This window comes from Amphiura filiformis, chromosome 13 (assembly GCF_039555335.1).
Source record: "Amphiura filiformis chromosome 13, Afil_fr2py, whole genome shotgun sequence".
Classification (NCBI taxonomy): Eukaryota; Metazoa; Echinodermata; class Ophiuroidea; order Amphilepidida; family Amphiuridae; genus Amphiura; species Amphiura filiformis.
Genome location: NC_092640.1, coordinates 16,049,512 through 16,071,928, shown reverse-complemented (window position 1 = coordinate 16,071,928; position 22,417 = coordinate 16,049,512). Strand labels below are relative to the sequence as shown.

Here is a 22,417-nt window from a genome sequence, read left to right as displayed (position 1 = left end):
ATGCCAACATATGCCAGCATCTTGAGTTCTTTCTTAGCCCTGGTATTCAAAGCCCTGGCATCCATATTGCAAAAAGCAAAGAAATCCAAAAATGAGCAATGAAGATAAGCAGTAGTCCCTAAATTGAACCCAGGGGTACCCAACATTATTTTCCATGGTCAACTTACAATGGAAATGCCAACATCTGCCAGCATCTTGCGTTCTTTCTTAGCCCTGGTATTCAAAGCCCTGGCATCCATATTGCAAAAAGCAAAGAAATCCCAAAATGAGCAAAGATAAGCAGTGGTCCCTGAATTGAACCCTGGGGTACCCTACACCATCACCAACTTACAATGGAAATGCCAACATCTGCCAGCATCTTGAGTTCTTTCTTAGCCCTGGTATTCAGATTAAGTATCCGTTCTCTATGTTCATGTGATGTGTATGCCGAGTCTGTGAAGTCCTGAGTAGAATCAATGATCATATCGAGTGTGGCACTCATCCGACGCCTTGTATTGGCATCGGCCTGTGTCACACGGGCTGTCTGTACCAAATCCTGGCAAAGATAAGCAAACAAATAACATGTTATGTAATGAATAACAGAGCAATGTTGAGATCCATTTTCAACAATGTTAAAGTTACATAGTGTCTAAAAAACATATTCTGAGACAATTTTTTACATTATACAGAACATAATGTCTTCAAATCAAAGCTAACAAAATGTTGTGTTGATCTCAGAGGGAAAAATCAGCAGGGTTAATTGGTCAGCCAATTAGCTTTACTTTCTTTTCTTCCAAAATTTGAAATCCCTAAAAATAACACTTTTTAAACTCTTTCAAAAGAGTATGGACTCTGCCCAAAGTAGACTACCTCCAGCTTATATTCCCACATGCCTGACAAACTTCTGTTTTTTAGCATGTGCTGTTACAGCCTAATGCATTGTGTTGTTAATGTGTCCTCACTATTGTCAGGCGCAAGCTTAGAGAAGTCATTTCTTTTTGTGCTTTTCATGATAAATGCTGGATATTCTCTTTATTTTGGTCCTTACCATCATACTCAATATGGCAGAATTACCATAGAATAGCACACATATGTAACACGATCAAGGGAAATGAGTCAGATGACGCTAATATTGATTTTGAGATATTGGCAAAGAAAGTGTTAAAATTCTTTTGTTTTCTATTGTTTTTGGTGATTGATAAATTGACGTAACTCACAAAGAAAGGTCGTGTCGACATGGGGTTTTTAGTTTCTGAAAGCTCTATATGTCCTCTTTAGAAACCCATTTTCAACCAGGCTCAACATGTGACTCATTCCCCTTGTCGGATGTTGCTAATAATGCTTTTGAGATATTGGCAAAAATAGTGTTCAAATTCTTTTGTGTTTTATTGTTTTCAGCCATTGATAAATTCCTCATAACTCGGTAAGCAGATGTCCAATTTGGATGTAGTTTGCATCAAAATGTAACATTCAGAAGCTGCCAAAAATGATGTGAAAAACTTCTAATTGAAAATTGCCAACATGCGACTCATTCTCCTTGTCATGTCACATATTTTGAGTTTTGGACTCATTTGTGATGTACTTACTGCTAATTCTTGAAGTACTGCATGCAAATTTCTGCTACTGGATATTCCATTTTGTGCAGTTACTCCCCTAGGTTTCGGTTCATATCCATCATAAATGACATCATCAATCATGACTAGGGCACGCCTCATGCTGCTGAAAACCCCATTACGTGTGTCTCTAGCTGGCTGACAGTCTGGGTGTCTAAGGCACGTCTGCACAACATAAAAGAGCACATTAAAACTTCATGACACTTGTGAAACTTGTTATTATGTTACTACATCGGGCTATTGCAGTTGAAATCCATACACTCCTATGGAAGACATGACTTTAATCTCCAATACGGGAAGTGTGCATTTAACAGGGGTACCTGAATGGGTTACCTGAATGGGTGACTTTGAAATCTACACCGCGTGTGGGAGATTGAAGTCATGTCTTCCATGGGGTATGAATTTCAACTGGAATAAGTAAAAATAACCCATTTTGGCTACTTGACAATCTGGTGTCTAATGTCCATATCATACTTTGCAACAAGCACAGCATTTTTTCAGTGATGAATGCCACTGAAAAACAACCAATATATGCTCATTGTCATTGCTTTGTATGATACGGGCTTAAGGCATGTCTGCACAAGAAAAACAACAGAAATTCTTAAACTGTTGTCGTTTTTGATTCATTTCATTGTTTCTTGCCTCTGTTATATGAGACAATAGATTATAGCCATTGCAGTGCGTGTGGTTGCATGTATCATTTTCATTGCACCTGTAATATGCGCGCAGTGGATAGTGCATTGGCGCGATAGAATATTTTGTTTCCGCATGTAAAGGACTCAATGGCTTTGAAAATTTTGTGCACTGGAATGACTGGTTGAACTTGATAACATGGCCATAAAGAGTGGATGTAAATTATATCTAAACATGATTTTAAGGGTGATCTGTTTAATAATGAGAATAAAAGTTTTATTTTGACACTGAGCCGTGTCTCTATTGTCTGATATAACACCAGAGATATAATTATTTTTGCGAGGAACAATCGCCTGTGTGATATATCAAGCGATAGAGACACAGCTGGGTCTCAAATAATACTTTTATTTTCATTCATAAACACATCACCAGTAAAATATTACTTTTATTCTCTAAAGAAAATTTAGAGAAAAAAACTTCATGATGGTAATGATGAGGCATATCAAGGTATTAACCCCCTGAGCACTACCAGTCCATCTAACATTGCCTCTGATTGGTCAATTACATGATATCTTCATTTTAATCACCAATCAGAATGGGGCTTTGCAAATAATTCACGCCAATTTTTTGTGTGGTGAAATTATTCTAACAATGTTGCTGATTGGGCCAATTGATAATAAAAACTTCTTTTTGGCCAATAGGCAGGTAGTTCTCATGGGGTTAACAGTTTGTGAGTAGTATTTTCTACACACCACTGGCAAGTTTGAGACCCGATAGCTATACACCTCTCTGCCTTGGTTGACCTGTGATCTAAAAGTGGGAATGGGCTTTACTTTTAAAATCTACACTCCCCCTGTGGAAGGTTTTTGAAATATCATCCACAGGGGGAGTACAAATTTCAAATGGAATGAGCACATTAGGCAACTCCATTTGAATTTCATACACCCTCTGAGAAAGATTCAACCTGAATCTTCCACAGAGGAGGTGAGTCTCAAATGGAGCTGCCTAATATGCTCATTCTATTTGAAATTATACTCTCCCTGTGGCAGATATTTCCAAAATCTTCCACAGGGGGCATGGATTTCAAATGCAATAGCCCAATATATACAGAGAAGCATCCCACAAGCAAACAGTAGATGCATGCAAAAAATACTTTGAAGCAGCCGACTCAAGAAAACAAAAATAATACAGGGCAATAGATTTATTTCATAATTACTGTCAAATCAAATTAAATGTAAAATATAAAATATGAAATGTAAAATGACTATTAGCAGACAATGAATCAATGAGATGGGAGCCAATACATCTTAATTATATTGAGGAATTAGTAAATGAAAGCCCAATCTGCAATAGCTGCATTTGACTATATCTGCATTCTATATTGTACACATATCTAAAAATGCAACCCATGGCAGCTATTGCATGTAGTACAATACAGCCCTATCTGCAATAGCTGCCCTATAGACATTTGACTATATCTGTATTCCATATTGTATGCAATCTATTAATGTTACACCTGGCAGCTATTGCAGATAGCTCACAATAACCCATGGATATTGTTTTATGGTGATGAATGCTGTATCAAATGTACAATGATTTGCTGATGAAATCATGCCCCTAATTTGAAGATGGAGAAGAGCTGTTTACTTGTGCATTTATTGATTGCATTGAACCCTTGTGAGGTTCTAAAACTCAAATTTGGTAATAGATGGTTCACCAATTTCTAAAACCGTTTGTACTCTTGAAATATACAAAATGATTGGTACCCATTAGTTTGCATTAATAATGGATGAATCTGAAACATCAAAATTCTAAAGATCAAAATACTCTAGCTTAATTGTATACTCATTAACTGTACATTCTGGATTTTTAAAAAGTATCCAATTTTGCATTTGGAAGAGGCAGGCTTTTCAATAAGCAGCAAAATAATGATGTAGACCAATTTTGTTACAGCCTATTGCCCAATTTAAAATGTTGCCCTAAAACATAACATATTCTTAATTTCAACAGGACACTGCAAATTTACCCCCTGCATCTACTAGAAAATATTGTCTGCTATTTAACAACCATAAGTATTTGGTTAACCCCATGGGCACTGACAGCCTCTAAGAACTAATTTGATTGGTTAAAAGAGGGCTACATTATGTATCAAGCCAATCAGAGATGTGATAAGAATAATCAGTAGGATTGAATGCTAGATTTAAAAGCTCTATTTTGATTGGTTACTCAGATGATTATAGCATGTAATTAGCCAATCAATGGAACTGCAATAAAGACAATAGTGTCATGAGGTTAAACTAGCCATTCCTAGTCTAGCCTCATCAATAGCTAAAACCCTTGTCCCTTGTCCAATTTCATATTTGTACTAAACACCACAAGTTTTAACAGGACATTGCAAAATTGTTATTTTATAAAATTCGCCTTTAATAATAAATAAATCGCCTCCATCAACAGCAATTTTCGCCCACGAATATGCACTTGAGCTAGCCATTCCTACATGGTCCATTGATTTCTTACACTGTTCGTGCTTTCCTGACATAATATACAGCCCATTTATTGCCTTGGTATCAGGTAGCCATGCCCTGAATAGCAATGTATTTAATGTTTAACATGTTTCCGTCCCTTCCTTAGATTATCTATTGGTTGAATTTTTACCTGAAAACAACAACAGCCATTTTGAAACCACTGAAGCAATACATCATATCTTTTGTCACTATTATGTATTTCTTACATTCCTTTCACAAACATGCATGCTACAAAGTTGTTGTTTTTTCAACAATATCTAAAAATGTTTGAAATTTGCTGATTGCCTGTAATTCAACCTGGATGGCCTGGTATCCATTTTCAAAAGGATTAATCAAATACACATTGGTTAATATTTTCAAACATATGGGAAAGGGTAATTAAGCCACTGGTCTCATGTATAGGAGAGTCATACTTGTACACATATCTCAGAAGTCATTTTTAAAAAGCATGTTATTAATCCCCGACTGCCACCAAACCGTCCTGGTGCTCATATGAAACCCAATGGAAATAAGCTTCAGCAGAGGCTTAATTCCTTAGGTTATTGTCAAATCCGAATAAATCAAATTACAAAAAATAGCAGTCATCAATTTTCCAATTTGAAAATGTTGCAAAAGAGGTCCTGCAAGTGATGACTGCTCCACTCTTTTTTAACAGAAACTTTATGTCTCTGATATACACACACCAGTTTTATTCCATCAAAAATATAAACTGTAGGGCAATAATTCCCTTTTCCAGTTGAAACCTATACAACCCCTCCCATGGAAGACATGATCTTAATCTTCCACACAGGGAGTATGAATATCAAATAGGGTTGAAATCTACACCCGTGTGTGGGGATTAAGGTCATGTCTTCCATATGGGGTGTATGGATTTCAACTGGAATAGCATTATGGATCTGATCTCAATATTTGCGGTACATATTCTGATATGCAGAAAATGGTATATATTCAGAACACATGAAGTATGCTTAACTCTCTTCTCGCAGGTGTCGACTTCAGACAACAAGTTTAATTTTTTTTGTAATTCAAAAAAATTTCAGAATTGTAAATTTTCATGTCTATATTTAGAATCAACACAAAAAATGCATTAAAATGAGTCCAAACACGCCTAGTATTGGTTCAGTGGTTCTTAAGTTAGTTTTAATATTTTGAGAAAATATCTCAAAATTTAGGACTTATTATGTTGATGGCTATGGCTAGAGCACAGAGCATTAAACCCACAAGTAGAGAGCGATTCAATAGCTACAATTGTTTTCCCTGAAATCAGAGAACACACTCAAAGCTGATAACACTCAAATAGTACTACAATATAGTGAAAGCTTAGTCTAGATAGAACTCTTACAGAATCATCTCCAGGCAGATTCCTAGGGCTTGTTCCAATTCCACAACATAACCCATTTTGAAAACACCTGATGTGTTGTCAAGCTTTATAAAGTATTTCATGCATATTTATGGATAATAATCCTATGATACTATATTGTACTTGCAATTCTTGTGAATGATGCTAAGGTTCAAATTGAAGATACTATCTGGGGTTCACTATATCTGACAATCTAAAAAAATTGGTAAAATTATGGAATACTCTGCACTGAGAACCATAAGGGTGTGATGCCTCGTTGTAACGTAAGATATAAATTGCACACAGGGATTTCCCCCTCAGAATTGTACTAATGTCACTTCTCTCCTTTATCTCTATAACATCATTTTGTATTCCTTTTCCTTCCCTTTCCCCTATTAAAATTGTGCAGAGAGTAAGTAAAATAATCATGGATTTCTCCCAGGAATGCAACAGTAACTCCTCTCCTCCCTCCATCTATCCCTGTCTCCTCATATGCCCCTTTCCCATCACTTTTTCCTATTTACCTTAGTAAATTTAGTAAATTCATAGTGGATTTTCCACGATTGTAGTTGTACCAATATCACACCTATCCATGATCCCCTATCTCCATTTTGTGTTCCCTTTCTCACCACTCTTTCCTCTATTTACCTTGCAGGAAATAAGTAATATCATAGTGGACTGTACCTCCTATTCGTCATCCCCTATCCCCATTTTGTGTTCCCTTTCCCACCACCCTTTCCTACATTTACCTTGCAGGAAGTAAGTAACATCAAAGTGGATTGTACCAATATCACTCCTATCCATCATCCCCTATCCACATTTTGGGTTCTGTTCCAACCACCCTTTACTCTATTTCATTGCAGGAAGTAAATAACATCATAGTGGACTGTACCAATATCACTCCTATCTGTCATCCCCTATCCCCATTTTGTGTCCCTTTTCCTACATTTACCTTGCAGGAAGTAAGTAACATCATAGTGGACTGTACCTCCTATTTGTCATCCCCTATCCCCATTTTGTGTTCCCTTTCCCACCACCCTTTCCTACATTTACCTTGCAGGAAGTAAGTAACATCATAGTGGACTGTACCTCCTATTCGTCATCCCGTATCCCCATTTTGTGTTCCCTTTCCCACCACCCTTTCCTACATTTACCTTGCAGGAAGTAAGTAACATCATAGTGGACTGTACCTCCTATTCGTCATCCCCTATCCCCATTTTGTGTTCCCTTTCCCACCACCCTTTCCTACATTTACCTTGCAGGAAGTAAGTAACATCATAGTGGACTGTACCTCCTATTCGTCATCCCCTATCCCCATTTTGTGTTCCCTTTCCCACCACCCTTTCCTACATTTACCTTGCAGGAAGTAAGTAACATCATAGTGGACTGTACCTCCTATTCGTCATCCCCTATCCCCATTTTGTGTTCCCTTTCCCACCACCCTTTCCTACATTTACCTTGCAGGAAATAAGTAACATCATAGTGGACTGTGCCAATACCACTCCTATCCGTCATCCCCTATCCCCATTTTGTGTCCCTTTTCCCACCACCCTTTCCTCTATTTACCTTGCAGGAACTAAGTAACATCATAGTGGACTGTGCCAATACCACTCCTATCCGTCATCCCCTATCCCCATTTTGTGTCCCCTTTCCCACCACCCTTTCCTATATTTACCTTGCAGGAAGTAAGTAACATCATAGTGGATTTTTCCAGGACAGCTCTAGCAGCCCCCATCTTGGCTTTGACTTTCTCATTCTTGAGATCCTGTGAATGATAGATAGCATAAAAAATGAGATTACCAACATACAATCTGACTTGTCTTCCTTACTTCATTTCGTTCTTTTTAACAGCGAAGCCTGCATAGCTCTGTCCTTCAGTTCGTTCATAACAAATGTTCGAACGTTAAACATTTCATGTGTTTTGTGCATGCTTTATGCAATGGCTGTGGATGCACTCATCGGTGATCGTCGGTAAATCTATGTTCAAGTTAAAATGAGTACAGAAAGCTGGTAAAATGTAAACGTGGGACTAAATTGCAGGGTAGAAAGAAAGAAGAGGAGAGAAAACAGATATATTAAAGAAAGAAAACAGAGATAGTTACAGCAATGGACATCTACTCTACCCTGAAACTGTCCTTTCTTTGCACCTTCTTTCCCCCACTTTTGCCGACTTCTTTTTTTTTTTTTTTCTCTTCTGTTTTCTTCATTCCTATTTTCTTTTCATTTTCTCCCAAATAAAAATAAATGTATACATCTTCCACAATTTATATCCAATTTAATGCTAATTTTTATTTTAGTAAGTGGGCTCTTGCATATTAACGTATGCATTTGGATTTGAAGACCGATTGTATTACTAGGAAAATTTATCATTGCAATGTGACAACATACAAATGATAGCTTGTAGGCCACCATCTTGTTCGCCTGTTTTGTTTCCTCCACTAGCACTGTTAGGAATGTATTCGCAAGGTTGATTAAAAATCGAGATATCAATCCGCACTGTTAATCACTTTAATAGAATAGCTAGCAATGCAATTAAAATAAACTGAGGTAGCACTTTCGCTCTTCAGGTTTGACCTAAATATATAAAACATTTCTAATATCTTAAAGGGCATTTCGTGATCTACAGCCTCATCCCCCCACTTTTCTAAAAAAAAGTGGATATTTTTATTCCACAGGAAAGCTCTGGCTACATAGTGTTTATGTCCAAAAGATTTCTTGAAGATTCATTCGCTTGGCAACAATACAGTGGCATCTGGAACAGTCTAATACACATAATCATGCATTAACTCACAAATCGGAATCAAGTGAACTTTTGGGAATGAGCTTTTTTATGGATATCCACTGAAAAGTGTCTGATAGAAAGAATCTAGAATCACAAAATACTCCTTTAAATACATTTAAACTTACATTTTGTCTATCACCAGTCAAGTGAGCTAATTCTACCATTTCTTTACCAAATTGGCTGAAACACTGCACAAACTCTGTAAATGACCTGGCTTTCTCAATCTTGTTTAGACTGTCTGTAACCTGTAAATACACAGAAAATAAAAAAGTAACAACATGTTAGTGTCTCATGCACAAATGACAACACTTTGCCCCTACAACAGAATGGTATAGCATGCACCAGAGTTGTAGACAGTCGCCAAACTCAGGTCTTGGGTCGAGTCAAGTCATTGCCCCCGCCCGAGTCTTGAGTCGAGTCGATTCATCTAGAACTCGAGACTTAAGTCAAGGGAAGTCTTTGTGTGTCTGAAAGTCAAATCAAGTAATTTCAAACTGTCCTACAGTTTGAGTCCGAGTCATTTCTTTTTTTAAGACTCAAGTCGAGTCTCAAGTCCTAAAATGTTAAGTTGAGTCACAGCCGAAGTCATTACAAGACTAGCATCGTGACTATTCCTGATGCTAGAGAAAAAAACTTTGCATGAAATATAGCGCAATCCTTCTTCCTTAGTTTGATTTAACTAGGAATATATCAAATTTTTAATTCCATATTTATACAACTTAGTTTTTTGGGAACAAATGCCAATATATCAAATTTTTAATTCCATATTTATACAACTTAGTTTTTTGGGAACAAATGCCAAAAATCTTTCCTTGTTTCTCCATTCAAACATGTCTATAGGCAAAATATCAATCATAATTTTACTCTTTACAAAGCACCTTTGCCAAAACACGGAATACATGGACCAAAATTAGTGTAAAAAACACCCTACAAATGGCATTGGTCTCTTTTTCCAAAACAAATGACTAAACATTTTTTATTCCAATTAGGTCAAAACTAAAAGGATTACGATTAAGCTATGTTTCATGACTTTCGAGTTCCAGTACAGGAGCGAAAACCTCAAGCTAATCAGATATTGCAATAGGGAGGTAGCACTGTGCCATTTACCTTAGCTGTACTTTTCAGTTTAGACACTAACCTATATTGTGGAAAGAATTATAACACCATAGCTAAATAAGATTTGATCATGATGCATTTGTAAAATTAATAATGACTGACAAACCAAAATAAATAGATAAAAGCAGAGAGATATCATTGAGTGTTGATTCCAATAGGCTATTCCAGTTGAAATACATTAAAAAAATCCCATTTTGAAGTTCATACCTCCTGTGTAGGAGATTAAAGTCATGTCTTTCATAGGGGTAATGGATTTCAACCGGAATAGGCCAAGTTGTTCACAGGTTGTTGTACTTATAACTGACGTAGGTAAGTGTGGATGATAAAAATGATGAAGCACTGCACACAGGAGTGGAAATCCATCATAGTCACTGCACTTACTGTATGATACAATGAGAGAAGTTGATTCTGGCAACCGAATCTTAAGAGAATCATTACGAGAATCAATTCTGTGATTCTCATCGAAATCTAGGCCCTGCCTATCATCACTTGAAAGAGAGAATTGGACTCAATATTTACACACGCTGAGATGTTGATGCATCCAATGCACAAGCCCAGCAGTGGAAGAGTGCACCGCACGCATCAACATTCAGCGTTAGTGCATAATTGAGTCCAAACTTCACGTAGACCAGATTTTCGCCAAGTATTGACGCTATATTATCATCGACCATGTGTGCAACTTGGTAAGCTTACTACACAAGATAGCATGGAAATATCAGCATTTTTGAAACATCTTGGTTGAAAAAAGTGGTGGGAGGCGTTTATTTGAAGGGGCGACTATTATAGGAAATTCAGTATTATACCGTATTCTCTCTAATTAATACAACCCCCCCCCCCCCGGACCACGGTGGGGGCATTTATTAGAAGGGGGCTTTAATTAGAGACAATATGGTATTCCAAATTTAAACATCATCACACTGGGTGAATTTCATCTTAAACATACTTGTATCAAATTTTTGCTCAATACTTGACTAAAATACCTTTGCAAACTGTTGGTATATAACGTCATATTTAAATCACCCATTACCAAATATTCCAAACTCAAACATCATCACGCTGGAGGAATTTCATCTTGTAAATATTTTACCTAAATTAAATTACATGCAATCATATTGGACGGACCACTTAACCAACATTACTATGACATTCAATTATCCTACGTAAATGCAAACATTTATACTCAACAGCAGAAAATTTACTTTCAGTGGCTACACACAACATCTACCTATATTGGAATTTGCTAATCAAATTTGACCTATTATAAAAGCAATTCTGTATAAACATAATGCAATATCATTGTTATTAAAAAAAACTTTATCAGTTAATATCTGGAGGCTGCCATTGCCTAATTTATCATGGTCTAGGGGCAGCATCCATATGAGGGTTCCGTTCACGTAGCCACATTTTGGGCAAGGGCGGATTTTTAAAAAGTGAAACTTTGGGCAAGGGCGGATTTTTGGCAAACTTTTGAAAAGGTGGATGTTTTTAGGATGCAGCACAAAATTGGGTGGATTCTTGGAGGATTTGGGTAAATTTTGGGTGATTTTGGGCCAATCTGGGGCAGAAATTTAGGAGTTGGGTGGTATTTTGGGTGTATTAGTGGATTATTTGGCTCTTGGTTGATTGGTGGCATCTGCTCCCTCAACCTGGATAAGAGCCTGGGTTCCAGGCCAAGTTTGTTATATCATTTAGCTAATGGATATTAACTCATCCTAAACTTTGCTTTAATGTTGCTTTGCTTTAATTCTGTTTTAAATGATCTCGCTTATATGCAGACTGGATAGTGTCTGTGCATTGTTGACAATTCCAAAAAATTGAGCCTGCTCATAACGCTTGCAATAATATTATTTGCTGACATAGTATATTATATACAATGTACACAGGTTACGCTTTCACCATTACCAGTTTGCCAATTCTGATATTCATAAGTGTGGACCCAATTGACAGCCTCTTATCCTCCCACTTTACTCCATCAAAATGCAGGTTTTTGTATCGGGTGCAAGCTCATATTTTTCTCATAAGGACAGTGTAATTTTAGACCTGAAACAAGCCAGTTTAGGTAACCCTGATACTAAAGGTGGTTTGGGCTATCAGTGAGGAAAGAAGGAACAAAAAAGGAGAGAAGATGAACAAATAAGTTACTTGGTACCCAGGAAGTCTACCCTTAGACCCCTCGGGTGCCAAGAACAAGATCACCAATCGGTAGCCACAGGTCTTTCGCTGGCCTGGCCAACACAAGTGTGCACATATGACTTAGGCTGATTGCATCATGGCATCACATGGGATGCATGCGTGCGCTGTGGTTTTCCTTTTTAAGATTTTGTAAGTTTTTAGAGCGTTAGGGTTAACAACAATAATGGTAGTTTGATGGTTACCACCAAGGAATAATGTGTTCTATTGGCCACTGTGAGGCACTTTATTGCTTCTAGAATTTTAATCGCTAGAGCAATTTAACCCAACACTTGGAATAATAAAATGTTTGGGTGATGGACCTCAATGTGAAGTAGAAACCTTCATATGTGTTACAATTAGACCATATACCTCTAGTCACTGTATCTCCTACAGGCGTGTAGTCCGCATTGTCAGTCCGAGGGGCAAACGTCAGTATCATCCCTATTTTCCCTTCTTTTTTTCCTCCCTTCCCTTCTCTTTCTCCCTCTCCTCCCTTCTTTCTTTTTCTTCCCTTCTTCTCGCCCCCATTTTTCTGCTTCTCTGTCCCAATTTGAGGTGTTCTGGGGAGGGGGCAGTCCCCGCTGGCTACGCTTACTGATCTCCTGATTTACCAATACAACAGTATGCATGCTTGTACTCATTTGAATGCAATTTTCATATAGGACCATAGATTTCAAAAATGGATGCGGAAATTGAAAATGCTACAACATTCCAAAAATTACGGGGAAACAAGTCATCATCGGCAGCAACACCCAAAGATAATATCCATTGGGAATTTTGGTGGAAAGTATAGTCATGATATAGATCTATCCCTACATTCACACAAACTGGACACCTTAAGATTTCGGAGACTTGATAATCCGTCACAACACTGAGTTATGTATAATACTGGTAAAACAATGTTTTGGAGATTGTGAATGCAAAATTTGGCAATATTTGTTTAGTACTGGGGACTGGGATACAAAGGGACCAAGCATTTACTAATAAATGAGTGATCATTCCCATTGGTGCACTGTCTGTTAAGTCAATGCTAAATCGCTTTTATCCCCCAAGCATGCTTATCGCAAGTTGCAATTTGCCGATAAGCAATACCATATTAGCGAGTATAGACACTAGTCGCAAGTATTGGTATCTATACGCTGGCGAAGTGATTAACTACCATAGCAATAGGTGAATACAATTTTGAATAAACCGCTGCACTGGTATCGCTCACGCAGTATCTCTGCATTGAACTATATCATGCTGATCGCTCGCACCTGTAAGATTAGTATCTTTGAAAAGAGCAGCATTGTATTCAATTTATGATTGCAGACAGACACAAGTGATGAGTGCAACCTGCTTGTAGTGCAGCGTGATATATTCAAGAATTGTTTTCACCGATTGCTATGGTAGTTAATCTGATAATTACATCACTTCGCCAGCATATTGCCATATTGCACAACCCAAGCAATCCACACCACATCTCCACCGTCTCAAATCTTGAGACTTCAGCCACCAAGTGAAGATATGAACACAGTCTATATGAATATAGTACAGTTATGATTAATTCTGTACCTCGCTGCATCAGACAGGCTCATCTTTTGCTATCAATTCTTGTATTTAAGCATGCGGTAGACTACTTAGAGACCAGACACGGCCATGTGACTCCATAGCATCTTAAACATGCTCATCTACAAGCCACAGTTCTTTAAACCCAATATGTGCGCTCATTCCAAGAATGTCCTTTTACTGTATTGGGTACCAAAACTCATACTCCATAATTTGAGGTTAACTTATGAGCTACAGTGTTGAATGGAGATTACTGGATTGTGGCACTGGGATTGAGAGTATTATGGTGACTACCATTAACTAGAAAATGAATCTGTTAAAGTAGCTATGGGTTTAATGAAACAAACTTTATGATCTTCACATATTTGTAAAGTGTAATTATACTACAAGGACAAAATTGAATCAAATCTATGACTTTTTCAAGAAATGTAGGTAAGATGAAGTGTCACCGTCCCAGATTTCAATGTCCGCTAGACTGGATTTTGAGGACATATACATGTATGGGGTCTCTGGAACTACAATGGGGCTTTGCTCAGTGCCCTTTTTGGTGAAAATGTCCCAAACTTTCTCAGAAGTTTATCGTGCTTGGCACTCAAATTTGAAGCTTAAATTGGGTATTTGGAAGAAAATGCAACCAAAGGTCTCTGAGAACTTCAAATGAGGTCTCCAGAAGCTTATAGAGCTTGAAAATAAAGGGTGGGGTCTTGAAGGCTGGCAATTATCCATAGTGTATCTAGGTACATGGAGTAAACAGATAACTGCCTGTGTGCGACAGGGACTAGACTAATGTTTTCTTTTTGAATTTGAACCCTCGATCGTGGAAAATGATTAAAATTCAGGAAACTGTGATGAAAACAACAGCAGTGACCCACAATATGAATGTTGCTATTTCAAGTCTACATCAATGGTAAGCAATGTGTAAGGTCATGAAGTAAATGCATTTGTAGGATTGTAGATTTAAATCAGGTTAGAATTTTTGACCGACAAATCCAAAAATTACTCACAGGTTTTAGACTTTCGCCATCTTGGCTGATGGCTTCTTCAGAATGTGTATAGGTGTTATTATTCAACAGGGGCGGATTAAGAGGGGGCGCAGTCGGCGTGTGCCCCCTCTATTATTTGCCGAGCGGCACCTGAATCTGTATATTTTTGCAGAGCGGCACCAGACTTTGTCTGCTGCGGTGGTGGCTTGCCCCCCTCCCGTATTGAAATTCCTGGAACTGCCCCTGTTCAATTTTATATTGCTTACTTGTTTCTGAAGCAAATTAATGGGGTCTGCTATGGTCAATTTTGGCATTCAATGAAGCCAAAAAAATGGCAACTTTTGTAACTTCCATCGGTTTTGGTTTCATAACTTTGTGATTCCTGCATCATTATTCATGAACTGTTACCTTATTTATTGTGCTGAATGTACATGAAAGAGTGAGTTGTTCCATGTTTGTTTACAAAAAAATCTTTGTACAGTAGATATCATCATCATTCAAAGGCTAATTGCATATAAGCAGTATAGGGCTAATATTAACAGCATCATTTACACAGCAGTAATGTCTCAAGTGGTTTATCATACATAATTTCTATGGTAAATCTGAGAAAATATCTTACACTTCCCACAATACATTTCTTCCATTTCAATTTTCTATACATGTACTGATTTGCTATCTAGTGCAATGTGGTCGATAGTGACAAACAATACGCCCCCGCCCGGGCAATACATCCTGCCTGAACAGACCACATCCAGATTTTGCAAATTCTGTTTATTTCCTGACTATCGCCCCATGACCCAACTTGAAAACAAATGGAACCTGTATAAAATAATACTAGTGTCATTTGAGGAACTGAGGTGATGTATCATGTTGCAAAGGATTCTGGGAAGGGTTAGATATCTCCTCTGATCTCAAACACTATAAAAGTATTAATTTTTGTGCATGCAATTATTCGTGCTTTGCTGATTTTCACAGACTTCTACATAAAACATATTTTGCAACTTGATCAAGGAGAATGAATCACATGTCAGCAATTTTCCATTAGAAGTTTTTTACATCATGTTCTGGTAGTTTATGAATGCTACATTCAACATCAAAATCGGACATCTGGTTACAGAGTTATGAGCAATTTATCAATTACTGAAAACAAGAAAACCAAAGAATTTGAACCCTGTTTTGCCAATACCTCAAAAACAGTATTAGTGATCCGGGGGGGGGGTACTCAAGTTTGGTTTTGGTAGGGACGTGCCGCTGAGAATTTGAAAGTAGACCCATAAATATACCAATTTTTCAAGAAATTTGGACCCATTGATATACCAAAAGTCAAAATTTTCGGCCGAATTTAACCGAAATTGTCTTAGTTTTTACAACTTTGTAAATGGGAAAATTTGGAAAATTTTTGCTAGATTATGGAAAAAATTGGGCTATTTTCCTAAAAATTTTGAAAATTTTGAAAAAGGACCCATTCATATACCAAAATAGGCTTTGAAAAAGGGGTCATTGATATACCAAGAGGCTGAAAATGGGACCCATATTTGCGGCACGGTTAGTGATATAGGACTCATTCCCTTGATCATGTCACATTTACACATTTTTATTTTTGTAGCAGCTATGTTTGGCACAAAATGTGTGAAAATTAATGTTCCGCAAACTAAATCCACTTTCACTGTATTTGGTGCATAAACAAACTTGTTTTGTTTATGCAAAAAACTGAACATTATAGATGAAGAGATCCATTAAATACTTTGATAATGTCACATAATAAACATTATTTTAATCAAAATTTCTCGCTTTTGGATAATTTGTTGGTACTTAAATCAATTATTACCTGGTTCATAAGGCTTTCTGTATGCTAAAAGAAAAGAATTTTATTAGACTGTAATAGCTTTAATTAAACATGATTATTTGAAAAATGGCGACAAAAAAAAAGCCCGGTTTTATGGGCCCCAATTGACCTAATTCTCTGTTTTGGTATTTTGTTAATTTGCTGTATGCATGTAAAATCAGCCAGTTTTTTTTTGTGGGGTGAGGTTGTAGCAAAAGTAGATTTAATTTGATTGAAGCGAGGGAAAAAATATCCAATTTATTTATTAGCTTGTCATTTGCTGCCACTCCCCCCTCCCCCAAAAAAAACAAACAATGCCTGACATTCTTGTAATGTCTGTACACCTGTAGAACACATTTTTTGTTGCCTGTTGAGGACAACTTTATAGAGAACATGACCATAGCAAACCACTGGTACACTTTAATAACAAAATATCACTAACTCTTTACACGCAGGTGTCAACTGCAGACGACAAGTTTCATTTTTAAATTCAAAATTTCAGAATTGTACATTTACATGACCATGGTTGATATCAGCATGAGAAATGCATTAAAATTAGTAAAAAACACCCAATATTGGTTCAGTGTTTCTTAAGATAGCTCTTGATATTTTAAGAAAATATATCAAAGCTCATGCACGCAGAGCATTAAAAGTGAATTAAATGTATGCACATGACAAATCACAGTGCCTTCAATATATGGTCCAATTCAAATGTCAGTTTTCATGTAACTTGTTCCTCTCCCGACCTCGTACGGACAACAGGAAAGTTAACAGAAAACCTGTTCTTCTATAGAGAAAACATTATGACCATAGCCACAGATCAAACATTCATTGCTTTTGATCACAAGCATTGATAAACCACAGTGCCTTCAATATATGGTCCAATTCAAATGTCAGTTTTCATGTAACTTGTCCCGCTCCCGACGTCGTACAGACAACAGGAAAGTCAACAGAAAACCTGTTCTTCTATAGATAAAACATTATGACCATAGCCACAGATCAAACATTCATTGCTTTTGATCACAGGCATTGATAAACCACAGTGCCTTCAATATATGGTCCAATTCAAATGTCAGTTTTCATGTAACTTGTTCCTCTCCCGACCTCGTACGGACAACAGGAAAGTTAACAGAAAACCTGTTCTTCTATAGAGAAAACATTATGACCATAGCCACAGATCAAACATTCATTGCTTTTGATCACAAGCATTGATAAATCGACAGTGCCTTCAATATATGGTCCAATTCAAATGTCAGTTTTCATGTAACTTGTTCCTCTCCCGACCTCGTAAGGACAACAGGAAAGTCAACAGAAAACCTGTTCTTCTATAGATAAAACATTATGACCATAGCCACAGATCAAACATTCATTGCTTTTGATCACAGGCATTGATAAACCACAGTGCCTTCAATATATGGTCCAATTCAAATGTCAGTTTTCATGTAACTTGTCCTCTCCCGACCTCGTAAGGACAACAGGAAAGTCAACAGAAACCCTGTTCTTCTATAGATAAAACATTATGACCATAGCCACAGATCAAACATTCATTGCCTTTGATCACAGGCATTGAAAAACCACAGTGCCTTCAATATATATGGTCCAATTCAAATGTCAGTTTTCATGTAACTTGTCCCTCTCCGACCTCGCACGGACAACAACAGAACACAAAGCCTGCACTTCTAACATTATATGACCATAGCAAACCACTTGTGCAGATCAGAAAATATCACTTTAAGTGAATTCAATGTAGGCATTGACAAACCACTGCGTGCCTTCAATATGGTCCGATTCAAATGTCAGTGTTCATGTAACCTGTCCACGACAACGATCCAACCAACTGAAGGTTATGCGACATACTTGCCTAGTCGCTGATTAAATTATGAACAATCTTGAATAACATACTACATGAAATTGCCGCTGGCAATCTGCCCCATCTTCTCAATACTTATATGTCACATTGACATGACTGTATATACGATATCCCATGATGCATTGTGGAAACTTGCTATCACAGGTGATTCCCATGATGCTTTATAAATGTTTTGACTTAAGTATACTTGTTTGAAATTAATATCATATATTATTCTCAGTTCAAACTCCTCTAATATCACTAGCCCATTAGACTATGCCATAGTCTATTTTTGATGTTAATCATGATGAAAGCATTCAGTTGAACTCGAAATTATACTGATATTAATTACATCAAAATACTAGTATAAAATTGTTATGAAAAAGTTTATATAATTATATTAGTGACAGTAAAAGTAAAGTTAATACGAGGCTTATATTATTGAATGCAACATATCATAATGTCATAATTGTATTGGCACTTCAATACTGAACACTTCTGATTTTAGAATCTGCCAGTTTATTAATAGCGCAATTCTAGGTTAAAAATAGACTATGGACTTTCAATTTTAAACGGATTTTGAACGGGCAAAGTCCCTAACACTCACACTGTCAATCATACTTGTTTATCAATCAAATTTAACAGCAAGCAAATACAAGACGCGTTTCATGCACTTATTGACGCGATCATGCAATTACACAACACAAAGGCGAGGTAGGCCACATACTTGTAGTTATTAATGGTAATGACAGGTACCCGGAGGATTTAAACCATAACGAGATCGGGCGACCAATCACAAGCCAGATCCATTTAAAGATGCATTACATCATGGCCAATTTTAGTAGGCCAGATTTCCGACAATCTCATCCATAGATGCTCATAGACAGCCGTGTTAAGCATGAAAACCGCAATCCAATGTCAGTAGTCCACTGGGGAAGCGAACAAACAGAGGGAGTAGGGTGACTGAAAGGAACAGATGTGAAAATCTATCAATTGTGCACACATTAATTAATATCAGAGTTTTAAGCTAAATACAATATCCAGAGTATGCACAATGGGCAAGTGGACTACGGGTAGTCTACTAGCCCATAGGCACTACTGGCCAAAGACAAGAACTATTTTGATTGGTTACAAAAAGGAGTAACATCATGCATTGAGCCAATCAGAGATACGGTAAGAAAAGTGAATAGGGCTGAAGCGGGATTAAGCTTAAAATTGGTAAGAGATCTAAAAGCTGTATATTGATTGGTTACTCAAATGATTATATAGCTTTATATCATGTAATTAACCATTCATGGGCTCTGTAAGAAAGGCAGGATCAAAATCAACATATATCACAAATTTTTATTTTGAAACTTAAAACAATGAGCGACTTTTATAACACAACAAATTAGACCAAAGTACAACAAATTAAATGTTGCTTATTACCAAAAAAAAAACCTATAGGCCAACACCTGACTTATATTGGGACTGATTTTACTGAACGCTTGACTATTTGAAAATCGCACAAAAACAATATGCATTCAAATTATGACCATCTGAGCAGGGATGCTTAAAGGATGTTTGACAAATGGCGGTCAAGAGATAAGTAAAGTTGGAGCATGCTAGTATAGGCTTAACATGTTTGCACAATTTATCGCCGCCAACTGGTCAATGGTCAGTAATTAGTTGCTTAAAGTGAGTGGATGACAGGAGCCGATTTGTTTCCCATTTTTTTTTTCCGCTGCCAAATTCAGAAACTTTGGGTAACATATGAAGGCAAGTCGGCATGGCAGAGGCCCGGGCAGGGTAGCCGCAACTCACTGACAATATAGAAATAAATGTGAGCAGTTAATGGGAGTTGACTGGTAGTAATCGCTCTGGGATGCCTTGTATACATTGAGGCCTGGTAGTAATATCTGCAATAATCGCTTCATACTACCTGCTAACCTGGTTACATACATTAGACTGCTTAAAGCAGGTACTCACATAGTGTATTAATTGAATCAGCCCTTCTCTGATAACTAGATAAAGATGCAATCATTATAATGCTATTAAGCCTCTACCGCCTCATCCTATAAGACATAACATGCCTGTGCCAGACTGAAATACTTTATAAAAGTCACTCAAATAATGCATTGCCTAAAATCACAACATTAGCTTCAGACTATACCTACTTAGTTTGACTTGACATTTTGGAGTATGTAATTTATATGGTAATGATATTAGTATGAAAGTGAATTATAATCTCTGTGATAGCCAGATAATAACTCATTCATATGATGTATTCCGCTTATATGAGGGGCAGTGGCTCAATGGTTAAGTAATCATACTCATGATCCCAAGGTTGTGGGGTTCGAGGCACACTCATGGCCAACTTGTTGTGTCCTTGAGCAAGGCACTTAATCCTAGTTGCTTCACTCCACCCATGTGTGACTCATGATCCCAAGGTATAGGGTTCAAGTCACATCACAGTCAACTTGTTGTGTCCATTGGCAAGGCCCTAATCCTGATTGTTTCACTTAACCCACATGTGACTCATGATCCTGGGTTGTGGTCTGAGGTCAATCATGAGGTCAGCATGTTGTGTCCACTTCTCCTTTGTGTGTCTCATGATCCCAAGGTTGTGGGTTTGAGGTACATTGCAGCCAACTTGTTGTGTCATGGCAAGGCACTTAATCCCATTTGTTTACTTATGTAAATCGGTACCAGCTTAAAAAGCCTGGGAAGGTAAACACTTGCTATGCAGGAAGAGTGGTGGACCCTCCAAAGCAACATTTTACACAGAGGAGCAGCTCCCCAAGTCCCTTTCGAAAAGAGATGGGTATTCTGGCCTGAACCTTTACTGCTAATCGTATAACATTAAAAAACATTAAAGAACATGGATTTATGATGTATCATCGCAATAGCTTTTTAAGTTGATTACACTGCATGTGCTTCTCTGTTAATAACAATGAGTCTGGCTCAAACAGTGGTGATATAAATCATCTATATATCACATATACAGCTGACATGAATTTTTGTAAACACTTGTTAGCAAGGCGGGTGGTATATCTAATGCAGAGATCTAATAATTTAATTTATGCAGACTTTCAGTAAAGTTAGATATGTCTACCATTGAATATTCCATAGAAAGAGCTGTTATCTGTACTAGTGAGAGTGCTTTTCTATCTACAGTAGATAGCAAACCCAACATCGTCATTAGGTAGAAAGTCTCTATTAAGACTACTAACTTCAGTAGATATTCAAACCTGCTCTATTCAATCAGTTCAAAATCTGTTGTCTTCAGTAGATGCAGCAACAGCTATGTTTCATATCACAACTGAAGCTATGCATTGTTATTTGCAGTACATAGTAAAGGTTAAGAAATTGGGTTAAGGCTTAAATTACATATTACCTTCAAACTTTAAAAATGCCCTACCCCACATTTTTTGTGTTTTTTTGGTAAAAATTAAATGAATCATGCTATGCTGTGAAAAAACAGCAAAACATAAACATCAAGATTACAACCAGTATGAGTAGTGATATAGCATTTCCTGAAGTCAAATGCAGGGGTAACATCATTTTGAAATGTGACAGAAAGAAATCCTACCTGCCTACTCCTAATTTTGTTCAGCCCATTACACCACAATACACAATTTAGTAAGCCTTATCATGCAATCTCATATTTTCCTTTCAATTGAAACTGCTATCTTTGGTAACCGCCTTCCTTTGGCAGGGTCAATGATGATGAAGCTTAGATTAAGAAATTGGGGCTATACCAGGGGTTTTATACATGGGTGTTAAAATGTTCGCCAAAGAACTGTGTTTGAAAGCCAAATACACTGTCCTTGTTATGTTTTCTGTTCATTTCAGAGTTGCTCAAGCGGCCACTGACCATTTGGTGCATGTGTCTGGACCTGGCCTATTGGTTGTACCATAATAAACTGCTATCTTCAGAAGATTGTTGGTCAAGTCTGCAAGAAGAAATCCATATTTTAAACGTAAACATTTTGAAATGGATTGAATTTCAGCTCACTAAATTAGGAGAGGATATATAATCATCTTTTCATTAAAACATCATACAGCAACTTC

At 37.2% G+C, this 22,417-nt stretch overlaps 1 protein-coding gene across 1 annotated transcript in view; it reads right to left on the bottom strand.

The window, feature by feature from the left end:
- LOC140168048 (alpha-catulin-like) overlaps nt 1–9,112 on the bottom strand; it is a 39,976-nt gene extending 30,864 nt beyond the window's left edge. The window contains 4 exon segments of the mRNA XM_072191354.1: nt 332–535; nt 1,566–1,757; nt 7,765–7,854; nt 8,997–9,112. Coding sequence (XP_072047455.1) covers nt 332–535; nt 1,566–1,757; nt 7,765–7,854; nt 8,997–9,035 — 525 coding nt within the window. The 5' untranslated portion in view covers nt 9,036–9,112.
- Between the last annotated feature and the right edge of the window lie 13,305 nt (nt 9,113–22,417).